The sequence below is a fragment of the Lithobates pipiens genome, unplaced genomic scaffold (assembly GCF_037356315.1).
Source record: "Lithobates pipiens isolate NorthernLeopardFrog02 unplaced genomic scaffold, aLitPip1_a1.2 Scaffold_30, whole genome shotgun sequence".
NCBI classification, from domain to species: domain Eukaryota; kingdom Metazoa; phylum Chordata; class Amphibia; order Anura; family Ranidae; genus Lithobates; species Lithobates pipiens.
Window position 1 is genome coordinate 81,233,028 of NW_027507791.1, and position 24,576 is coordinate 81,257,603.

The 24,576-nt window shown below is 40.6% G+C and overlaps 1 protein-coding gene across 3 annotated transcripts in view; it reads left to right on the plus strand.

The window, feature by feature from the left end:
* The window catches only part of AKT1 (AKT serine/threonine kinase 1), a 261,968-nt gene extending 247,620 nt beyond the window's left edge, over positions 1 to 14,348 (plus strand). For all 3 annotated transcript variants that reach the window (XM_077464503.1, XM_077464501.1, XM_077464502.1), the window contains one exon: positions 6,332 to 14,348. In XM_077464503.1, the coding sequence (XP_077320629.1) occupies positions 6,332 to 6,411 (80 nt within the window). In that variant the 3' untranslated portion in view covers positions 6,412 to 14,348. The remainder of the gene's footprint in view (positions 1 to 6,331) is intronic.
* Positions 14,349 to 24,576: the final 10,228 nt, after the last annotated feature.

The window sequence follows — 24,576 nt, forward strand, 5'->3', positions numbered from 1 at the left end:
TTATGGGCCCTTCATCGCATACGCGGGAGGATGACGCTGCCGACGCCATCTTAGTTGTGGGCAAAAGTAGGTATATTCGCCCTTTCACTTCGGGGGGCGGAGCCAGGGAGAGGGGGTGGGCAAATTCGCCTTCCCCCTCTCCTATTTAAAACATGCTAGGCTCAGTAGGTGGCAGGCTCTGTTGGAGGCAGGTCACAGAACACAGAAGGGCTGTAGAAAATATGTACAATCCTCTTGGGACACTAGGATAAAACTGAAGCGGGTAGTGATAGGGATTATCCTGGGCTAGCCTAGCCTACAGTCTTTGTTTGCCAGTGTCCAGTCTTCCTGTAGGCATCAGAATAACCCACTTAATAGATGAGAAAGAAAAAAACTGTTCTGCGGCACTGGAGTCCTGGGTCAAATCTAACCAGGGGATACTACATTGATCTGAACATTCTCCTGAACTGGTTTCCTCCCAAAGTCAGTTGTACACTGGTGTCTCCCATGTGTTTGTTATAGACATTAGATTATAAGCACCACTAGTTCAGGGGCTGTTTTATCTACTGTAAGTAAATTGCTCTATAATTTGATAGTTACCAGTAATGTAAAAAAACAATAATACACTCTGGATTTTTTGGTCACTCTTTATGTTCAGTTTAGGCTCTGCCCTTCTGCTGTAAGCACTCGTAAATGAAATGCATTGGTAGCTGTGCTCTGCTTGTAGCCCCGAAGGCTGGCTGATTGGCAGTTGATTCACAATGGGCAGTCTAGATTCAGACACTGCAGATTATAACAGCTGTCTCTTTTTCCATTACATGGATAACTGAAGCTGAAAATCCCATTAGTCCCAAGTGCACAGGACAAGTGGAAAAGTCACAGCGTACTTGCGGTGTTGAAGGGCTGTTGAACTTTTATGTCCACCCATATAAAACTTCAAGAAGCTGCATGTTGCTGGCTGTAAGCAGAGGTTCTGCAGCAGCTGGTCCAAGCTTTAATGCACTACCGAGAAATTCTCTAATCACTGACCGTCTTCTCCGTTGGCCAGTCCTCTGCTTGTTAATCTTCTAGCCATTCAGGGTATTTACTTCCTGATCAAAAGTTTAAGGCTCAACGCCAGATCCAAAACTTCAAGAAGAGGCATATGGTTTCACGAGATAAAGCCATTTGTTAGATGTTGCCTACGGTTACCACCCACTCTAAATAACTTCATACGTCCTGCCAGGACACATGTTGAATTGCCTCCCTCAGTGTAATATCAGATCTAGGAGTTCTTGAGTGGAAAGTGGGGGATCCTTGTGCAGATTTTGGCAACATTTTCAAAGATAAATCCTACATGCTTTATGGGAAGTCGCTTGATTTTAACTCGTTTCTAGAGCAGTTGGTGTTCTACATACTTACAAGCAGTTGAAGGTTTCATTGAAGGGCCTAAAGTGTTTGAAGACATGAGACTAAGGCCTTTTTTGCATCCTTCGTTTAAGAAACTAATATTTCAGGGTGGATATTTGAAAGTTGAAACATAAAGTGGCTGCTTCTCTCTGTTTGTGTTCAGTAAGGGCATGCTAAGCATGTATTGAAGGACTTGGTTGATTATATTTGTTTGACCCAATATAAGGAATGTGTGGCCTGTATCCCATTAAGTACACAGCCCTAAAGTGTTCAAACGGGTACTCTGATCTTCTTCATTAAAAAAGGAAGGTATAACACTGTGCTTACTTAAACAAACTTAGCTGCTAACATTCAAACAAACAAAGTTAAAGTACATGTGGAAACAAAAAATGTAGCGCTATAGAGTGATTGTACTATGGAACCTAGAAATAGTTTCCTGGTAGAAAAGAACAACCTGTGTATTCGGAAAACAGAAAAACGTTCTAAACTTATAAAAAAAAATAAGTGTAAACAGCATCATACACAAGGTGCAGTATGACAAGGACAGTGCCTGAATAGTAAGGCAACGGTGGGATCACATAACATGAATCCTATGTGGGCAAACTATTATCAGTTCATCAGTATATACAGTTCATCGGTCTAAGCATCAATCTCCTTTTAAGGCCAGTCTTCCCGTATCAGCCAGGACAGTATGGACACCAACAGCAGCAATCTATTTGTCTGTAGCACTCTCAGCAGCACTTTATAAATATAAGGTAGGTACTCTTACCAGAGCTGTTGGACCCGCATGCCCTACGACAGTGGGTCAAAAGAGCTTGGAATCCCGGAAGGATGTATCCTGGCTTCCAATGGGCTGAATCGTGATGTAAAATCCTCCTATAGGTATCCTTAGTCCCGGATGAAGGTGAGTAGGCCAAAGTTTGCCGACCGGTGTTATAGGATTCATGTTATGTGATCCCACCGTTGCCTTACTATTCAGGCACTGTCCTTGTCATACTGCACTAATCACTGCAACCTTGTTTATGATGCTGTTTACACTTATTTTTTTATAAGTTTTTAGAAAGTTTTTCTGTTTTCCGAATACACAGGTTGTTCTTATCTACTAGGAAAGTATTTCTAGGTTCCATAGTACAATCACTCTAAAGCGCTACATTTGTTTCCACATGATCTTCTTCATTGATGAGCATGTATGGAAAACGCACATTGCTGCTACCTATGATTACAAGATATTGTTTGGGCTGGATGGAAATTTGGTTGCAGATTGACGATCTTTGGATATGTGTACTGTTAATATGCAGCTATTTCTGTTCCCTGGACAATCTGCGAGCTAAGCATTGTTCTAATTCGGCAATATGACCAAATCTCAAACATCATGTAGCGGTGTAGTTGCCATTAGTAACAGACCTCCACCAAATCACCCTGCTGCCAGACTCCCATACATAAATTGCAGAGACAATGAGCAGACTTTTGCTGGTTTTGTTTGTTTATTGGGGGGGGGGGGGGGTACAACTTAGTTGGGGAAAAGGGTATATGAGATGCCCATAGGATAGTTGATTTGCTATCATACTTTTAAAGATTTCATACACTAGCACATAGTAAGAGCCAGAAAAGACGATGTGCATGTATTAATTGCTGTGATCTTCTTCCTGCATCATCATGCAGACTGTTGCTCCTCCTCTGCTTAACCACTACAATACAGGGCACTTTCACCCCCTTCCTTCCCAGCCCAATTTTCAGCTTTCATCGCTCTAGCGCTTTCAATGACAATTGCGCGGTCATGCTACATTGTACCCAAATGAAATGGTTATCATTTTGTTCGCATAAATAGAGCTTTATTTTGGTGTTATTTATTCACGACTCCGTTTTTTATTTTTTGCGATATAAGCGCAAAAAAAACGGAAATTTGGAAAAAAAACAATATTTTCTTTTTTCTATTTGAAAAGAAATCCAATAAAATCAAATTTTGTCATAAATTTAAGCCAAAATGTATTCTGCTACATGTTTTTAGTAAAAAAAATTCCGTTAAGTGTATAATAATTGGTTTGTGTGATCAGGGACATATGTACGCAAATGATCATGTACATATGTGTGCAGGTGATCACGTACATATGTGTGCAGATAATCATTGAGACATGTGATTTTAGTGGGACATATGTGGGGGACATGTTTTTATTATTGGGGACATGTGTTTTTATTATTTGGGGACATGTATGTTTTGGGGACATGTGTGGGGACTGTGTTTGTACTGTGTGGTGTGTTGTATGTTGACACTAGACTGATGATCAGTGAGTAAAAAGCTGTAAAAAACAGCTCATACTCACTGATCATCAGCCGGCTGCAGCGTCCTGCTCTCCTCTCCTCAGCGATGACTTCCGTGTGAGGAGAGGAGAGCCGATTGCCTAGCAACCGGCTGTTTGTTTACATCACATGACGGCCGTGATTGGACACGGCCGTCATGTGATCAGGAGGGCCAATCACAGAGCCCTCCTGCCGATCTGAGATGTGCCGTGTCCGGGTGACACGAGCACATCGGGATCGCGCCGCTGCGCGGGCACGCGCGCGCGATCCCGCTACTTCTGAAGGACGTTCCTGAACGGCCTATCAGGAGTAGACGGCTCCCACCCGGCCGTATATATGCATTGGCCGGGTGGGAAGTGGTTAACTCCAGCATAATATTGCTTCCAGGCATTCCCCATCCATTACCATGTAAGGGATGAGGACATCACTCTTGACCATGTAAGGGTGGTGTTCCCAGAATTCCTCTCCTGCACAAAGCTTATCCTGAAGTAAAGTAATGTCACATCATCTTCTAAAAGCTAGAAGGACCCACTCTGAATAAATCCTTTAAGCTGGCTCTGATTGCTCGCAGCTACTAGGCCAGAAGCCTGCAGCACCTCTCCATGAAGGCCTAGTAGTTTAAAAGCACATGTTGGAGGATGGACTACTGTTCCCAGCCAGCCCAGCTTGCAAATCCTGTGCCCTCCGGCCACATCAATTTGACACACATCCCTACAGTCTTTCCTCTGTTCCAGGACTCCCCATCATTGACCGTGTCATGATGAAGACTTTGCTGATGACCGTGTAAAAGCAGAGTTCCCCCACTGTGGTACACTCACCGACCTTTCTCTGCCCTGAGTCCTTGATGGAGAATTTGACCGAAACATACATTCCCACAGCTTCACCTGCCCCTCTGCTCCAGGAGTTCTTTACTAATGGCCGTGTAATGGCAAAGTTCCTCCACAGTTCTCCCTTGGCCTCCTCCTGTGATCGGAGCACCCCCCCAGATGGGGGTGCCCTCCTGCTGCTGTCATCCTTCACTACACTCAGCCGACAACTCCCCCCAGTGGCATGTTATCCTGGCTTATATAGGAGGCCCGCTCCCTGCCAATTTCAGTTGGGGATTGGTCAGGGCTCCCATATGATCTGTCTGCTACTCCAGTTCTAGGCCCAGCCCCTCTTCCAGAACATTCTCCCTGGAAGCAGGGGAGGCGCCTCAGAACCAGAGCACAGGTGGTTACACCCACTGCTACTCTAACCACTCCCAGACCCTCAAATAAATACAGTCAGGCCTAGCTTGCAGCATAGGCCTGGCTAAATTTGCCTGTGCTGACAGTGTTCTAGTAAAAATCCTATTACTAGTACCTACCTATTGGTAGAGGGTGCTACAATCATAATGTCTAACACAATACAATCGGTTTGAAAAATCCCTCATCTTTAGATGTACCAAAACTATGTAATATAAAGACAAACCTAAACAATCCAGACTGGCCCTTGCACTACACAGTTGATGGTAGATTTAAAGCAAAACAGTCAGATCATATAGTGTCTGGCCAGCCTAAGTCTGAGTCTAAATGAGGTTGATCCAGATATGTTTTAGCCAGCTTAAGCTTCTACGTAGACCTGTTGGTTAGCCTGGGTAAAACCCAACCTGCCTACTAAATTCTCCCTCTGAGACACCGTGAGATACACTGGAGAATGTGCATGTAGACCGGAAGTGACAAAAAGTAGTTGGAGGAGATCGGCAGCACCAAGATGAAAACTGGGCAAAAAAACCTGGTAATTATTTATGATAAACAATACTTAAGGTTTAGATCTAATTTAAGTCTAAGCCCATCTCCAGGATTTCTTTAGTGCCTCCCGCTTTTGTTGGAACTCCCTACCCAAATCCACTCAGCTATCTTGTTCTCTGTTCGCCTTCAGGCGATCCTTAAAAACGAATTTGCTTAGGGAAGCTTATCCCACCTCTACCTAACTGGAATTTTTCTTTCACCATCAACTTATCCCCCCACAGGCATTACCTTTTGCAGGGCCCTCTGAACCCTCCTATGTTGTATTGTGACTCTCCCTTCATATTGTAAAGTGAGGTGCAAGCAGATGTAATATAAATCCTGAAAATTATCAAATCCTCATAAAAAGTGTCCGTATTCTTAGGCCCCTTTCACATAAAGAGTCTGATCAGTTTTTCAGGTGGAATTGATTAGACCATCAATTCACCCCTATGGACCGGCAGGTGTATACCCACCTACCTCCATTATAATCTGGTCCACTAGAAAACAAAAGGGGGGGAAGATACGCACCCCCCCTCTCCATCTAGGTGGATCGGATCAGAGGGCACTCTGGTATAAACAGACAGCGGAGTCCGTTTACATCAGGTCGCCAATAAAGCAGAGCGGGCTGTGTCTGCTCTGCAAAAACAAAACTGTCATCCTCCCGCTCAGCTCAGCAGAGGATCAGCGGACAGATCCCCTGATGATCAAATCGGAGTTCGCCCCATGTGAAAGGGGCCTTGCACTAAATTTGTGTAAAGGAAGACCCATAATGTTTATATATTGAGTTCACAACCAAGTAAGTAATGCAGTTTAAAATTATTTTAGTTTCCATATGTTAAAAAGTAGTTTGGGCTGCTATTCAACTCGATACTGATATTTGTCTAATTCTTTTTTTTTTTTTCTCTCCTCTGCAGATGATAATCTGGAATTTGTTGACAATGAAAGACGGCCGCACTTTCCCCAATTTTCCTACTCTGCAAGTGGAAATGCTTAGATGTTTCACAAACTTTTTTTTTTTTCCTTTATTTTTCCATTGCAACACACAGACTTCATATTTGGGCACTAATTTCATCAGACTTTGTACAGGACTTTCTATAGCCTATGAATTACAAACTGTTTGTATGACCACAAAGGAGTTGACGAATGTCTGGGGAAAAAGTCTGTACGTAAAAAGAAAAAAACGGTTCTCTCATTTCACATTTGCAAAGATGAAAATATTCCATCCATTCAATTTTTATGTATGTATTTTTTTTTTTAATATACATACATTCATATACATTATGTTGGACGCTGCCACACAGCCAATATCTTGAGAATGTGCTCACAAGTTGTCAACGGAACTACGGAAGAATGAGCATATCATGAATAGGAAATAAAAAACAAATAAAGTTACTATTCTCACTTCCCTGGTCACCCTGTACCATAAGCAATGTTCTTTTATTTATTTTTAGAGTTTTTAACTTTTCAAAATGTGGGAAATTGGATGTGATTAGGAAATAAAAGAAGGCATAGTCGATAGTGCAATAATGAGAAAGTGAATGTGTTGTGAGTACTTAAGTCACTTTTTTTTTTCTCTCCCCCCCCCCCCCCCCCCTTAAAAAATAAAATAAAAACAATGAAGTGTCAGTTAATACAGGAGACCAACTGGACCAGCAATTATAGCCTCAGTGAGGTCAATCAAGAAACATTCTCATCTTGCTGTAGAAAGACGATACATATCCAATTAGCTGGGTTTTAGTTCAATAACTAAAATGTAATGTTTAGAGCTTTTACAATTGTAGCATGTTTGCCAATATTTTGGGTTTGCCTGCGAAACAGCCTCTAGAGCTAGCAGACGTAATTGTAAATGGTATAGATTAGCCAATTTTTTCAAGCTTAAGTTAAAAAATAAAACTTTAGTTTTATGATATTAAAATAGCCTGCAAAAAAAACCCCACACAAACAGCAATTTAATTAGAAATGCAAAACATGAAAAGAAAGTAGTGCTGATTTTTATATATATATATATATATATATAATCTTTGTGCAGGATACGGCATTTTTATTATCATTTTTTAAAACAAAATTGATGCAACACTACATTTCTACCTACCAATGAATAGTGGTATGCACTTTTCTCGCACATTATTTTTTTTTTACGTTGGTAATTTACATTTTTTTATTATTATTTTTTTTTTAATGTTTTTCACAGTGTAATGAAGATGTTACATGAAGACTGTTGGGTTGTATTGTAAGAGTAGTTTTTACTTCTGATAGAAGTTTGAAAAATTTTAAAGCAACTTTTTAGTGAATTTTTTTATGCTTAATAAAGTATTATCCATATATACAGTTAACACTAGCACTACACAATAATTTGAGCACTTCATGGCCTGCCATTCCCCAGGTGGGAAGGATGGCTCTTACAATTTGTTTTCCTAAACTATTCCAACACAATTCCAGAAAAACGTTCTTAAGCCCTGGTTCACATTGGTACGATTTGACATGTCAAATTGGCGGCAATTGCTGGCAATGGCACCGGCCTAATCGGTGCGACGCTGCATTTCCGGTGCCGCATCGATTTCAAAAAGTCGTTTCTGTACTACTTTTTGTGATTTCGGGTTGTGATTTACATTGACATCTGTACAGAAACCCGCACAGATGTCTCTGAAATTGCTGCCGAAATCGAGACTGACATGCGCGAGTGAAATCATCTGAGTTTAGCTTAACTCGCATGGCTTCATTCCCACAGCTCAGTGTGAACCTGGGCTAAAGTATACTTTTAGTCAGCCGCATGCTTTTGTAAGTTACTTAAAATGTGTTTGGGGTCGTTGCTGAAGTGGACACAACTTGATTTACCAAAATGACAAGGCCCTACTCTTGTGATCGTGATGTAAAGTGTAACGAAGCATTATTTGTGGAAAGATGGAAACGTTGATGTTAAATGGAAATCGATAGGTTAAGTGTTAGAAAGTTGAACTTTAAAGTTGAGTATTTCGAGGACTGCACTAACTGAAAACCTTCTGCCAAGCTGGAAAAACTAGGAGTTGCTTGAGATAAATGCATCACCTCTGTTATTTGGATGCGCGCACATTTGCATCGATGCGTAAAAAGGTTCTTTGTGCCTCTGGAGTCTTCCCATTCCTCGGTTTGTGGATTCAGCATGTGTTTGTTCAAGGTTGCAACTGGAAATATACAGTTTTTTTTGCTGAGCTGTGGCACTAGTCATAATAAAGTATATATAAACCTTAAGGGCTTGTTCACACATGAGGCTAGAGGGCAGTAAAACCCAACGGTTAAGTTGGCTTTTACCTCCTCAAACTGCTACCCCCTTTACCTGCCATGGGGTGTACACATGCCATGCCATGGCAAGAATGAAACCCCCCGTTGCTTTCAAATTAATTGGGCCACTTTGCAACCATGTGCAATGCAAGAGCCTGTGGCGATCAATCGGTTAAAGCAGGCAGTGTTGAGGCAATATAACGTAAAATGCTCCCTGAAAATCAATCTGAACATGGATTGCTCTTCGGAGACAAAAGCTCATGTGAACAAGCTCTAAATCAATTTTCAGTACGTTTTCTGATCGTGTATTGCTCTTTACAGTTTTTATGTTTGATTTTCCCATAAACACACAAAAATAAAAGTTTCTTACCAGGAGATCTTGCCAGAATTAGCACTGACATTGCACTTGGCAGCAGCATTGGCATCATGTCGTGCACGTCTTCAGTTGGCTTTGCCTAACTCAAAGACCTGACAGGCACCCAAATGAAGCAGTGGTTTAGGCATATTTGTACTTTGCGCTTTCTTGCAATGCACAGAAACCAGCTGCTTATTGACACTCTTACACATCTGGGAATGCGCACATGCCAAAACGCATGGTGCTGCAAAATTTCTCAAAGGGATCAGGGACTACTTTTGAGTGATTCCCACGTGTAGGGCAGCCCATTGAAATGAATCGCTGTGATGGTGTGAATGGAACCTAAGGCTATAATCACAAGGATTATAGCCTTAGCCCCCAATCCCCTTTTTTTTCATAGAACCTAAGGCTGGCCATAGATGATGCAATTTACTTTTCTTCTACCATGTGCTTAGCGGCTATAGCTGATGGAAGTAACCGTATGTAAAAATCTGACCTGCTGGTTGTAATTAAGTTGATCAACTTTGGTACAATCAGCCCTGCCCATAGATGGTTTGAATCTTGGCCAGTCCCTGCTCAACCCGCCAAGATTCCAACTGGCTTAAGTTTTGTTGGCTTGCAACAGGAAGTGCTTATACTGGCGGGATCTCTAGATAACAAACTTTGCATTTTACATTACAATATTTTCTTAAGAAAACTGAGACATGATGCCGAATGTACTGAAAAATAGATTTTCAGTTTATATGCACTTTAACCTGTTAAAAATGGCACAATTTACATTTCTTTTCCAAAACGAAATGACGCCGCAGATGAAGCATGAATGAAGATGGTTTAAGACGAGTACTACACCTGTCCTCTCAAGCACTTGTCTGTTATGCTTTATAGTGCGGCAATTACTTTTACAGCGTAGAATACCATTAGATCTGTTCCCTTTAGAGTTCATGTAGTCAATGCAGTGTACATAAATATATTTATGTAATGCTTAGCTGCTATTTCTGTTTTTTCATTTCTAGATTTGCAGATGTGCATATTTTTACACTATTCTGCACTGCTAGTTTTTCAAATCCAAAGACATGTTAACATAAAAGGCATGGAATGTTTAAGCCCTTGCTGGCTAATGATATGTATCAAACACCAACCTATGCCATGGCGCAGTCAATTTGCAAACATAAAAGTTGGAGCCTATATTTTCTATGCTACTTACCTGCCCTCAATCAATGCAAATATCTTTTGGATGAATGTTGAATTTCTACAATATAGTCACATCTTAAAGGGAAACAATACTTTTCAGCAACTACACGTTTAAGAATGCGTCGCATATAATTCAAAATATTTGATGTGACATTTAAGGTTTTCTTGCTGCTCCATACTCTTATTTCAAACGGAGATTTTTGAATGCTCCTGCTAGATAGAGCAAGGGATGTTATTGGCATTCAATGTTTAAAATAAAACCTAGGTAGATAAATCTGATGGAATAGATGAGAGTAGGTATTAGGGAGACTCTGTAGAAGCACTAAAATGGGAATTAAACTGACTCTGCACTGTAGCATCTGCTTCAGGGTTCTTTGACATGAATCCAACATGCTTAGGCACACAAGCCGTAGTACTGATTTGCGGGTGCTAAAATCTGCCTTGTGTCGTATTTACTGAAGTTCAGCTAACATGCCCCCTTTTGCCTCCAAGTCATGTGATCTGAAACCAAACCTAATTTTATTTTTCTGATTTACTGCTTCTACCCTGCCTCCTTGACTGTATTCTATGAATCTATTAAAGGATACTGGGATGATAGTTGCCTTATTGGGCAACAAACTTGTGTCCATGGTGGCAGACAAATGTCTGCTGCCCTAAAAAGTGTGTGGTGGGGGGTTTGGGGGGGGGGAATTGGTTGTTTATCAAGCATATTAGAAAATGCCCTATCAATAATCTAACCCAACAACTGCCACCTGGTAAGACTGTGCCTAAATGACCATTGGGATAAACCCAAACCCTATTGTTTGCTATCTGCTTCAACCTGACCTATATACAGTATCTTGCAATAAAGTATCTCACCCCTCACATTTTTGTAAATATTTTATTAAATCTTTTCATGTGACAACACTGAAAGAATTACACTTTTCTACAATGTAAAGTATTGAGTGTACAGCTTGTATAACAGTGTACATTTTCTGTCTCGTCAAACTAACTCAACACACAGCCATTAATGTCTAAACCGCTGGCAACAAAAGTGCGTACACCCCTATGTGAAAATGTCCACATTGGGTCCAAAGTGTCAATATTTGTGTGGCCACCATTATTTTCCAGCACTGCCTTAACCCTCTTGCGCATGGAGCTCACCAGAGCTTCACAGGTTGCCACTGCAGTCCTTCCACTCCTCCATGATGACATCATGGAGCTGGTGGATGTTAGAGACCTTGCACTCCTCCACCTTCTGTTTGAGGATGCCCCACAGATGCTCAATAGGGTTTAGGTTTGTAGACATGCTCGGCCAGTCCATTACCTTTACCCTCAGCTTCTTTAGCAAGGCAATGGTTGTCTTGGGTGTGCGTTACAGGGTTGTTATGTTGGAATACTGCCCTGCAGCCCAGTCTCCGAAGGGAGGGGATCATGCTCTGCTTCAGTATGTCACAGTACATGTTGGCATTCATGGTTCCCTCATCTAACATTAGTTCCCCAGTGTCGGCAGAAATCATGCAGTCCCAGACCATGACACTCCCACCGCCATGCTTGTCTGTGAGAAAGAAACACTTGTCTTTGTACTCTTCACCTGGTTGCCGCCACACACTCTTGACACCATACATTTATCTTGGTCTCATCAGACCACAGGACATGGTTACAGTAATAATCCATGTCCTTAGTCTGCTTGTCTTCAGCAGACTGTTTGCGGGCTTTCTTGTGCATAGTCTTTAGAAGAGGCTTCCTTCTGGGGCGACAGCCATGCAGACCAATTTGATGCAGTGTGCCGCGTATGGTCTGAGCACTGAAAGGCTGACCCCCACCCCTTCAACCTCTGCAGCAATGCTGGCAGCACTCATATGTCTATTTCCAAAAAGACAACCTCTGGATATGGCGTTGAGCACATGGACTCAGCTTCTTTGGTTGACCATGGCGAGGCCTGTTCTGAGTGGAACCTGTCCTGTTAAACCGCAGTGTGGTCTTGGCCACCATGCTGCAGCTCAGTTTTAGGGTCTTGGCAATCTTATAGCCTAGGCCAGTGATGGCGAACCTTGGCACCCCAGATGTTTTAGAACTACATTTCCCATGATGCTCAACTCCACTGCAGAGTACATGAGCATCATGGGAAATGTAGTTCCAAAACATCTGGGGTGCCAAGGTTCGCCATCACTGGCCTAGGCCATCTTTATGTAGAGCAACAATTCTTCTTTTTTTTTTTTTTTTTTTTTTTTTCCAGATCCTCAGAGTTTTGCCATAAGGTGCCATGTTGAACGTCCAGTGACCAGTATGAGAGTGATAACACCAAATTTAACACACCTGCTCCCTATTCACACCTGAGACCTTGTAACACTGAGTCACATGACACCAGGGAGGAAAAATGGCTAATTGGGCCCAATTTGGACACTTTCACTTAGTGGTGTACTCACTTTCATTCCCAGCGGTTTAGACATTAATGGCTGTGTGTTGAGTTATTTTGAGGGGACAGCAAGTTTACACTGTTATACAAGCTGTACATTTACTACTTTGCATTGTAGCAAAGTGTCATTTCTTCAGTGTTGTCACATGAAAAGATATAATAAAATATTTACAAAAATGTGAGGGGTGTACTCACTCTTGTGAGATACTGTACTTCAGATGGCTACACTGAAGCCAGCCATAGATGAAGTGATTTTCTTTCCCGCAACCACAAGAATCCCTCCCTCAGAGCTATCGTGTTCTCCTGGCAAAGGGAGCCGTCCCAGCCAGGAGAACACTTTGTGATTATTGATAGGGGCTATAGCCACTGGCAATAATCACATGGAAAATCCAACAGGCTGGATGTAGCCAAGTTGATCGATCGACCTGCCCATGCATGGTTGGAATCTCGGCCAATCCCTGCTTAACTGGCTGAGATTCAAGTTGTCTATGGTCAACTTAATTGGTTCCTCCTGCCAACCCCTATGCCATTGCTTTTTCTTATAGGGACCAGTGGGAGGAACCACGGAGTTGCAGTTGGGGACCAGGAGATGGACTCTTTTGGAAGTCTTGGTTTTTGAAGAGTCTTCAGGCAATGAGTTTGATCCATTAGCATGGTCAACAGGAAAGGCTATTTACTATCTTTAAATTATTTTATTTTAGAAAGAGTCTGTTTAAGCAGGAAGCGCAGCCTGCATATGTAATTTGCAAATAGATTTGCCCCTTGTATATATACACATTTACATTCTATACACACAAAAAATGATTTTATATTAAAAATGCTTCAGGTGGATGCACTTATTGGTTCCTCCCTCCACCCCCTATGTAACTACTTTTGTCTTGTCGTGACATAGGGAATAAATGGGAGGAATCACTGCATTTGGGGACCAATAGATGACTCTCCTGGAAGTCTTGGCTTCTGTAGAGGCAATGAGTTTTCTTCCTTAGTGCAGCAAAGTCAGCAGAAAAGGTAAGTATTTAATATCTTCACAGAATTTTATTTAACAGTCCTTTCAAGCAGGAAGCACAGCCTGCATATTTAATTGGGAAATAGAATTGGCCCTTGTATCTATATATTTAAAAAAAAAAATGCACACAAAAATTGTTTTTATATTACACTCTCTGATAGATTTACAATACGTTTGATCACATTCATATATGTAAAGACACTGTAAAAAGATTATAGTTTCCATTTCAAATAAAAAAAAAAAAAAATTCCCAAATTGCCTCTAAAATTCCCCTTAAGAGTTAAAAAAAAATAAAAAAAAAAAAATCAGGCTGTAGTGAAATACACAACTTAAAGAACCACTGTCACAAGTATAGGCAAGGCAGCATTTTATACACTTTACAGGCTGCATACAGTTAAAAGAAATGTTTGACCAAAATATGAAAATCTGAATAATGTACCTATCTTATAAAGTGAACTTTTTATTTTATAATTATTCTAAGTGTATTGTTCCCCATTTGTATTGTTACTTATATTATTTTTATAAAAAAAAAGAACTTAACCTGTCTTTTTTGCACATGAATGTACCTGGTTATAGATTGCTTTCTCTTATTTTTATTATTTTTTTTAATGCTGTTTATTTTACTATCTGTAATGCAGTTTGCATTTTTATTTAAGTGGGTGGGGTAGGAAAATCCAAAATTTCCCCAAAAAAAGGAACAAAAAATAAAAATAATTTAGAAAATCCCTGTCATTTTTTTATGTTTTTAAGCAGTAGCCTTTTTTTAATACAAATTATCCCTCTGGATTCATAAAATAAATAAGGATTTTTTTTTTATCTAAAGTGCCTGGTTTCTGTAAAATGGTTGTTTTCATATGTTTCTAATGTGAGTCTGTCACAGCACTGGACCAGTAGGCGGTCTTGTATTAACAGAAATCCTGTGAGCTATGCTGCTAACCTTGGAGGTTTGTACCCATTAGAGGTGGGTGTAAGTGAACCTTGCTGGGGTATCAGGCTTCTGCCTCTCTATAGTGGAATAGGCGCTCTGCAGAAGACTTTTGGATGGGTGTAGAGGAGCACTTGGTAATGGACATGTTGCGACTCTACAATTTGACAGCATCTAATGGTCCCCATACTTAACCACATCCTGATTCCAGGTCTGTTCCAATCACATCAACCATTACAGCCCTGATGAAGGGGGAGCTATTTCTGCTGGCCTTTCCTGTTACCAGTGAATTGTCAACTTCAATAAAGTTCTTAAAGCTACCCTCAGTTGTGACAAACTTTTATACTGAGAGTGCATATACACCCATCCAAAAAGTTTCATATTGTTTGTCATTGTTATGGAAAAAGTTCATCTAGATTATTTACAGCAAAGTGTGTTTCATTGGATTCAAAGAGGTTGAAAAAAATAAAAAGCCGAACCATTGCAGCAAAAAACAGTCCTAATAATTAACATCTAATAAGCTGATTCACGGTAATGTCTGATTGTTAATGTGCTAATTGGAACATCATAAATCTGAGTGCTATACCCTTTTTTTTTTTATCCAACAATGTTTAAATCCGACTCTACAGATGTAGATCTTCCTTTGGCTATTCAGAAGCCAAATTTGCATGTTCAAGATTTTATTTTTACCTCTTTTATGAGCTTCTTTATGCATATGTGATTTGAGTGATCTCCAAAAGCCTTCTTTACTCAACATTTTTCTGCAAAAAATTTGAAAACGCATGTTATATACTGTATATATTTTAGGGTAGCTTTGACCAAGATGGTGGCAATCTTTTTTTTTTTTATATATATATATATATATATATCTACTGCTCATTAGTAAACTCATAGAAGTACCATCATAATGCTATTCGGGTTTTACCTCTCATTTTCCAATAAAACACTGTAAACAAAACGGCAACCAATAACCTTTAATGGATATAAACATACAATCTTGCTGGAGCACATAAAAGTAACAGTAGAATGTAAATCTCTTAAAGTGGTCTTCCAGTGCAAAATCTTTTTCTTTAGTTTATGATAGTGAGCCTGTTATTCCTATCTTATGTATCCATTGGGGATAGTCACCCTCTGTACTTGTTCTGGAAGAAATCCAAATTTTTTTTCCCTCTTCTCAGCAGTCACATGAGAAGAGGGGAAAAATTTTTTATGGGGGACCCTGTTGCTGTACTACCACTGCTCACTTTAAAGAGATTTCCTCGTTTCCAGTTGCGTCTCCAAGATGGGGAGTGAAGGGAAACATTTACAGAGTGATTATAGCAGAAAAAAAATAACCTTTTAAGGCTTTTAACCCAGCTTTGCTCTACCTACAACTAAAAAAAGTGCTCTAAGTACACTTTCCTGGTGCCAACTTGGCAGCATTCATGTGGTAGTATGCTGTCATTCATTGATGCATGGAAAGGAAAGTTCCGCTAAGTATTTGAAACTATTTTCTGTTTTCCTGGTGCCAACATGGAGCATACTACAACAGGTATGCTGCCATGGATTGGCACCAGTAAAGGAAAATGATGGTATTTCATGCAATTTTCTGCTTTAGTGCATTACAATACCTGTTGTGACATTCAGTCACATGATCTCACCCAGAGGTTTATAGAAGGGGTGTCTTGCTAGTGCTGATCATCTTCACTCCTTAAAGTGATTGTAAAGGCTTGCTTTGAAAAAAAAAAATACATGTTATTCTTACCTCCTCCTGAAGTTGGTTTTGCACAGAGAAGCCCAGATCCTCCTCTTCTTGGGTCCCTCTTTACTGCTCCTGGCCCCTCCTTCTTTTGAGTGCCCCTCAGCCAGCAGCTTGCTACAGGTTGTCACCCAAGCCCAGTCACAGCTCCGTGTATCCATTCAGTCGCAGAGCCCTGACCTGGTCCTGTCCCTCTCTCCCCTGATTGGCTGACTAACTTTGCTTGACAGCCATGGGAGCCAATAGTGCTGCTGCTCTCTGTCATCCAGTAAACTCCTCCTGAATGGCTGAGGGGATCGTGTACATTGCTGGAAAGAGAAAGAGCTCAGATAGGTAAGGGGGGGGGGCTGCTACACAGTACACGCACAGAAGTTTTTTTTTATCTTAACCTCCCTGGCGGCAATCCTGAGTCTGGCTCGGGCTGGGATTTCAGTACCACGAGCGGTAACCCCGAGCCAGATCGCATTACTGGATACAGGGAGAGGTTACTTACCCGCTGTGTGTGCGAGCCGGCCTCCGCTTGATTCACACAGTGCCAGAGTGCCGCCGAGCTCCGTTCCCTGCGATGTTATGACGCACGGGAGTGGAGATCGGCGCCAAATTCAAAAAAGTAAAAATACACAATGCACATACAGTATTGTAATCTTACAGATTACAGTACTGTGAAAAAAAAAATACACATCCCCTTTGTCCCTAGTGGCCTGTCCAGTGCCCTGCATGCACTTTTATATTATAAATACTGTTTTTTTTTTTCTGCCTGGAATTTGGAGATTGCCCATAGCAACCAAAACGTGTCCCTTTATGTCAAAAGTGATTTTAGACCAGCTAGAAAACAGCAATAATAAATTAGAATCACTTGCAGAATTGAGCGATAGCGATTTGTGGGGAAATTTGTCATCAAACACTAAATCTAATGACAGCGACAATTCTGCAAATTAGCAAATTTCTGTTTTTGGATTTGATTACATTATTGAATTATTTTTATTATTTGCTATCATTACTTATAGTTATTTATCATATTATAAACTTTATCATACCCGGGATGTCTACTAGACTCTTGTTTGAACAGATTTAAGAGAGTTATTCCTAAGAATTGCAGGCCTACAATATAAAACACCATATTTCCATGCAAAATAATTGTACCACTTTCAGCACCTAAAATCATACCGCCAGGGAGGTTAATGCAAAAAAAAAAAAAAAACGTTCTGCCTTTAAGCCAAATTCCAGCATTTATTCACAGGGCTGTCCAAAGCAGGAGACCATGGCAAAGTTATACTTCCCCTTTGTTATTTTTGCATTGCTGCAGCAATAATGTTAACGTTAGTTTAACATAAAATTTTACTACAATAGGTCTGCTTTAAGTTCTCCATGTGTTACAGTAAAGAGCAGAATAAAGTATAAGCGTGCATCTTACCAATAAAATGGGCTGGCATGCTTGAGATGATAAAGGTCCTCCAGAAGGAATTAAAATGGAAAATTTTGTTCCCTACGTTTTCCTTTCTGGGGCATCTTGTCTGCATGGAGCCAGTACCAGAAATTTTATTTTTTTTTGTTTTTAAATACATATAGCCAAAACATCAAATGCAAATACGTCTACCCAAAATGCGATGACTTTTAACATGGTATTCGTGATCATGACAATGCTTGGATTACAAAAGGCTGTGATTAAGTGCCCTGATGTATTCCCCAAATAGGAGAAATTTAAGACATGTAAGACCACAAGCTAAGATGTTTAATCAAAATCACAGTTGTATATTTATTTTTTAAGTTTGGTAAATAGTATAAATAGCAAAATTTAAAAGAGGTACAATATTTTTATTAAAATTTTTTTTTTTTTTTTTTAAACAACGCAAAAGGATAAAGTTGTGCCTTTTTACAAATCTTCCTTCCTAATACTGGTAAGAAACTCTAGAGGTACTTACAAAGTTTTAGTCATTTTTCTCATTATAAAATAGAACAGGAAACTCTACAAAACCTTCTTTTCTTTTTACTGGGCCCGTGACAGATTCTGTGCTCCGTTTATAGACGTGAAGGATTCGAGGACATCTGACTGGCATAATTGGAAACCATCCTATTTGGTAGTAAGATCGATAAGTATGCAATTAGATACTAAACATAAACACGAAGCCTAACCTCAGCCTTCTATGGCAGGAGTTTTAATGGAAGGTGGTAGACGAGATTTGGCGTTAAATGCTGTAATGCCAAATGAAAGCGGAGTTTGCCAGGCAACCAGATGTTATCAACAGTTAAGTGAAAACCCATTAACAGAAGAAAAAGAGAGTAAACAAAGTTCATTAAGTTTTATTATGATAATTGTTGTTTTGGTTTTAAAGCAAATGGTGGGATTGCCGCTGAGCCCAACTGCTGTTTGTATTCATATTTGTTTAGGGTGAAAGGAGCGAAGTTATAAACTTTTATCAATTAAACTCGGAGGCACTACAAATGCCGGAGAAGGGAGATGGAAGGCGAGCCTGTATGTTCTAAAATGATCTGACTGCATACCATCGTTAGAACCCCACTGTGTGGGGCAATTACGGTGATTGAGGTTGTCTGAATCATGTCTTTGGTGATAAATAAAAAGGCCATTGTGTGCTTGGCCATGGTGGCCTGATTAGTTTGGTCTCGGGAGCAGCTGTATGCAGATACTCACGCTGCACCAAACTTCATATCTGCAGTGCACAAGTCACTCTTCCTCAAGCTTCTGGCACTGCCAGCACAATAAAACAAAGACGAAAAATAGCAGCATCGGCTGTTGTTTTCATGAGCGGATGCTCGCGGCCTCTTGTAACTACATGACATATTAGAAAAGAGAATGGCGCAATTGTTTTCAGCTTTAATTGACCTGGTGATAAAAGCGCCCCAACCCTAAAACGTTGTATAGATAACACTGACTGTTGTACTTGTATTATGTCACAGTACGATTTATCCATTATATTATATTTATAGTATGCAGCAAAGTAAATTTTATATTTATAGTATTCAGCAAAGACAGAGGATACATGCCCTCCAACAGGATCGACTACTAGAATTTTGTGTACTGAGGGTCAAGCTGGTCTCTTTCTGAATGTTTTTGGAGGACAAGACAATGTTTGGAAGTGCCAGTCTTCATTTTTTGTTTCATAAAGGTTTTTGAAAGTGTAACAAGTTGCTGGTGTGCTTTTGGTCTGTCCTATAAAGCAGTGGTCATCAACCCTGTCCTCAGGGCCCACTAACAGGCAAGGTTTTATGTACAGACATACCCCACTTAAGTACACAATGGGGTTTATTTACTAAAGCTGGAAAGTGCAAAATCAGGCTCACTTCTGTATAGAAACCAATGAGCTTCTAACTCCAGTTTGTTCAATTAAGCTTTGATAACAAAACCTGGAAGCTGATTGGTTTCTATGCAGAAGCGAGCCTGATTTTGCACTTTCCAGCTTTAGTAAATTAACTTCATTGTGTACTTAAAAGTGGGGTATGCCTGTATTACCTTGGGGAGATGCAGACTAGAATACTGCAATCACTGAGCAGCAAATAATATAACCTGTGATGTATTTCAGTTATCTTGCAAAACTGGCCTGTTATTGGGCCCGAGGACAGGGTTGATGACCACTGCTATAAAGATTCCCAGTGTGGGGGAAGTTATGTACTATAATAGAGAACTTTTTCACTTAAGGAAATGTATTGTAACGTTTCTCTTAAGTAAAGCCTAGTACACACAATGAGAAAATCAAACAAGCAATTGTCTGGATTTTCTACGTAGGTGAGTATCATGATATAACCCAAAAATTATATGAACCTGTACAAAAATTCTCCAACAACAAAGGCAAACGTAGCTATGTACTAGCGTAGTAGCAGAGGAAGCGGTAGAGTACATGACCCTTCCAGCCATGTCCATCAAATACATTTAATTATGTATTACTGTACACATTGAACGAAAATCGGCCATTGTGTTAACCCCCCCCCCCCCCCCCAACAGATCTTCTCACCTGTTCCAGACTGCTAAAAGCAAAAGAATCCAGATTACCACCATGAACAGTTCTGAAGTGTTTAGACACATTTTAAATATTTTTTTTACGTTGCTATTAACAGTGTCATTGTAGTGTTCTGATATTCTAATACTTGAATTGTGAATAGTGCATCCCACATACTGTACTCTACAAGTACTGCAATCAATTAGGTAGACAGTCATCTTTTAATTACAACTTTTAACTGGATACCTGATGAAAAAGAAATAACAGACTTGCTTGTTCTGTGTCTAAAGTGTTTACAGGTGTTATAACCACAGGGATAGGAACCCACTGTCCCCAACCATGAAATGGAACGAAATAAAGAGGAGGAAAGCATAGAACCTAAAGTAGGAGCTTTCTTACTAGAAAAACTCCACCCCTGTCTTAAAATGTAATGAAAAGTATTGTCCGCATATAAGACAGGGAGGCAGTGTTTAATGATAGAGACAACCTAGTTGTATTGTTGTGAGTAAGTGGTTACAAAGTGAACACCTCCCCTGCCACGGGACCGTGTCCTCTTACTGATGAAAGAGGATAGCCCAATCAGATCACCACGATCTCTATTTTGTGCCAACCTTCTGCCTCTATCAAATGTCCGCTATATCCCCGTTCTCTCAACCTACTGAGAAACAATGTTACATTCTTTAGCAAAATCCTTATGAGAGGAACAATTTCTCCTTGCTCTAATGAACTCACCTGTTGGCAGTGCCCATGCTGTATGCGCTGGATGACCACTCAATGCCAGCAGGAGTGCGTTACTTGCCCACTGTTTCATGTAGGTTTTGGTAGAGACCATTCCACTATCCACACATCCCACCAAAGTCAAATCCATATAATCAATACTGACCGGATCTGAAGTGTGGGTGAACTCCAAATTCAGATAATTGGTATTGAGATCAGCCAAAAATGAGTCCAATACATGGGCTGGCCCCTTCCATACGAATATCAAATCATCTCGAAATCGACAATACCCATCAATGAATTTCTATATGGGTTACAATGGCAGAAGAGTAAAATCTCCTGCTACCAACCCATGTGCAAATTTGCAAGAGAAGGGGAACATTTTGAACCCATCAATGCGCCACGGCAATGTAAATAAAATTTGGAGTCAAACATTAAATTGTTGTATTTTAGCAGGAATTCTATGGCCATGCACAGAAATTCACATAACTCCCGCTTATAACAACCATAACGTGTAAGATGATATTAAACAGCTTAGAGTGCCAAGTGGTGTGGTATGCAGGAGTATAGTGTTTTAACATCCACTGTGCTCCAACAACTATTGGCCGACCATTTTATCTCGTGTATGTGCCAGTAAATGTCCTGTATCTCTACGATAACTGGGTAAGTGTTTGACTGAGGGTTGTAAATGCTCATCAACCCATTCATTGAGTCTTTCTAATGGGGAGCCAATGCCCGCTACTATTGGGCATCCCTGAACAGGGGATTGTTGCTTGTGTACCTTTGGAAGGTGGTGGAATATTGGGGTCACAGGTTTATCTGTAAATAGGAAATCAATAATCCTCTGTTCTAAAACTCACATTTCTCCACCTTCATCCAAAAGTTGCAACAAGCCCCATTGAATACTATCAGGATCCAAAGCCAGTGGCCTATAGGTGCTAGTGTCATTTAATTTTCTAAGTCAGTGATGGCGAACCTTGGCACCCCAGATGTTTTGGAACTACATTTTCCATGATGCTCATGCACTCTGCAATGTAGCTGAGCATCATGGGAAATGTAGTTCCAAAACATCTGGGGTGCCAAGGTTCGCCATCACTGGTCAAAGTGCTTTCGACTTATTGTCTTCTGTATTTAAAAACTGCTCCACCTTTTAATCTGCTTTACGGATTATTATATCCGTTCTAGTTTTTGCAGTGCCTCATGTTCTCCTTTACTTAAGTTACATTTAACACAATGTGTTTGAGACTCTGTCAGCTCTTTAAGTTTTGTGAGCTCCACCTCTACTACCTGTTGAGTCTACCACTTCACACCTAGCTTGAATGGGATAGAAATATCTGTCTCCAGTGGAGATGAGACAATTTCTAATCCCATGAGACCCCACATCAGATTCAGATACTAAACTTTCTAAAGTAGAAACCATAATAAGATGATCAAATGAGAACGAGGAAGACATATTATCATCAATTGGAGCCACACTTGATGCAATCTCGGTCTCTAAGGATCCCCGATCAAAATGTTTTCTCAGCAAAAGATTCCTGACAAAGAATGGTAGCTAGGACATCAAATTGGCAAACAGACATGACTTGCCTGGCTGTTATATTGGCTTCAGTGCTGGTTAAATAGCCTCGAGAATGTCTGCAACTCAGGTGTTCTGTGTGTTTTACATTTAAGTTTGTGTGTAGTGATTATATTGACTACAAGATCTTTTATCTGTATGTAGTTTTTGATTGCAACCCGATCGTGCTTCAGCTTGAGTTTGGAATTTGTACAGTTTAGTTTTGTTTTTATGCTAATGGAGTAGAACTATAGTGTTAGAATTATGATGTGTATGCCCATGTTGCACATTTTTTTTTTTTCTTTCACCATCTGTCTCCCATTGTGGAGATTTACCTTTACTTACTGTCCCAAGAGGAAGCCAAACTGAATGTAAGAAGAAATACCTACAATTTAGGGTAATTCCGTGGGGGACCCCCAGCTCACCAGAACTAGTGTCCCCGTGGATGAGTTCCCCTCTATTACATTTCTGCTGACACCTCAAAATTTGGGGTTTTCTTTTACTTCCACTTTTAATGATAATGGTAAACCGGACAAATAGACAGGGGCACAGGTAGCAATAATCACTGACAGGTGTTCTTATCCCCTCCACTCCAACTAAAAAGAAAAATGTTGCCGTTAATTATACTTTAAATTGGCTTTGAGCAGTGGCGGCCCATCCATTAGGGGCCCCTAATCTACATGCAGGGCGCCAGACGCATGGATTTCAATATGGGTTGTTTTTTTGTTTTTTTTTAAGCGCATGATTAGGCTGGATTCACACCTATGCAGTTTTAGTGTTTTTTGCATTTTGCAGTTTTGCACTACAGTCCATTTAACGTGGTTTCCTATGAAACACGTTCTGTAGTGCAAATCTGCAAAATGCAAGAAGCACTAAAAATGCATAGGTGTGAATCCAGCCTTAGGGCCAGAGTGTCTAATTGACTTCAGAAAAAAAAAGTGGGCTCAGGGCACAGAGCACAGCACACTGAGCCCACCCAGTTGTGTGACAATAGCGAATTAATAGTCGCTTTGGTATTCCTTATTCTCCTCCTGGCCAATCAGGAAGCGGGTCCTGAGGCCCGATTGGCTGGGAGTCTTAGGACCAACTTCATGTTCGGTCTGGGAGGAGAAGCAATGCCCCAGAGCAAGGAGCACTGGTTTGCTGCCCTCCTCCCCAAAAAAATATTGAGCACCAGCCGCCACTGGCTTTGGGTATCATCCTAGGATTTTTTTTTTTTTTTTTTTTTTAAGCATTCCCAGCAGCTATCTAGGCCTTGTGGCAACAGCATAAGCCCCTGTACACACGGTCGGAGATTTTACCAACCAAATCCGTTGGATTTTGCCCGTCGGATTTAGTCCGACGGATTGTGTCCGAAACTGTTGCATACACACGGTCGGGCCAAGTTGGCGAAAAATCCGATCTTTCAGAACGTGATGACGTAATTTCGTTACGATGGGACTACATTCAGGCCAGTAGCCAATAGCTTTGATGTAGGAATTTGATCTGAGCATGCGTGGCACTTGGTCCGATGAAAATGCTCTACAGATGATCGGATTAGGTCCGTCCGGCCCAGTTGGTCGGGAAATATTTCCAACATGTTGGAAAATTGGGTCGGACGGAATCAGTCCGATGCATACCACACACAGTCGGATTATCTGACGACACGGTCCGATAAGACTCATTCCGACAAATTCTCCGACCGTGTGTACAAGTGCTAAGAGGTAACTGATCTGGTCCTTGCAACAGCCAGAACCTTTTTTTTCCATTTAGTTTCATTTTAAAGCTGCTTCACTGTTCATACATTTGTAAGTGGAATGTTAATTTTTATAGTATAAAAAGAAGTGCAGCGCATATAAAACATAACTATAAAAAGTCTTATAAAATCCAATAATAGTCCAGAAAGAGTAGGAGGTGGACTAACAGTCACAGCAAGCACTGAAAGATTCCACATGACAGAACACAAATCCAGATGCAATGGTGATAAAACCCTCCACCTCCAGAGCACACCCTTCGCTCCCCTCAAGATGTGGGCCACTGAGCTAACAGATGGTCAAACACACGTCCCATACGGGTAAAACCTC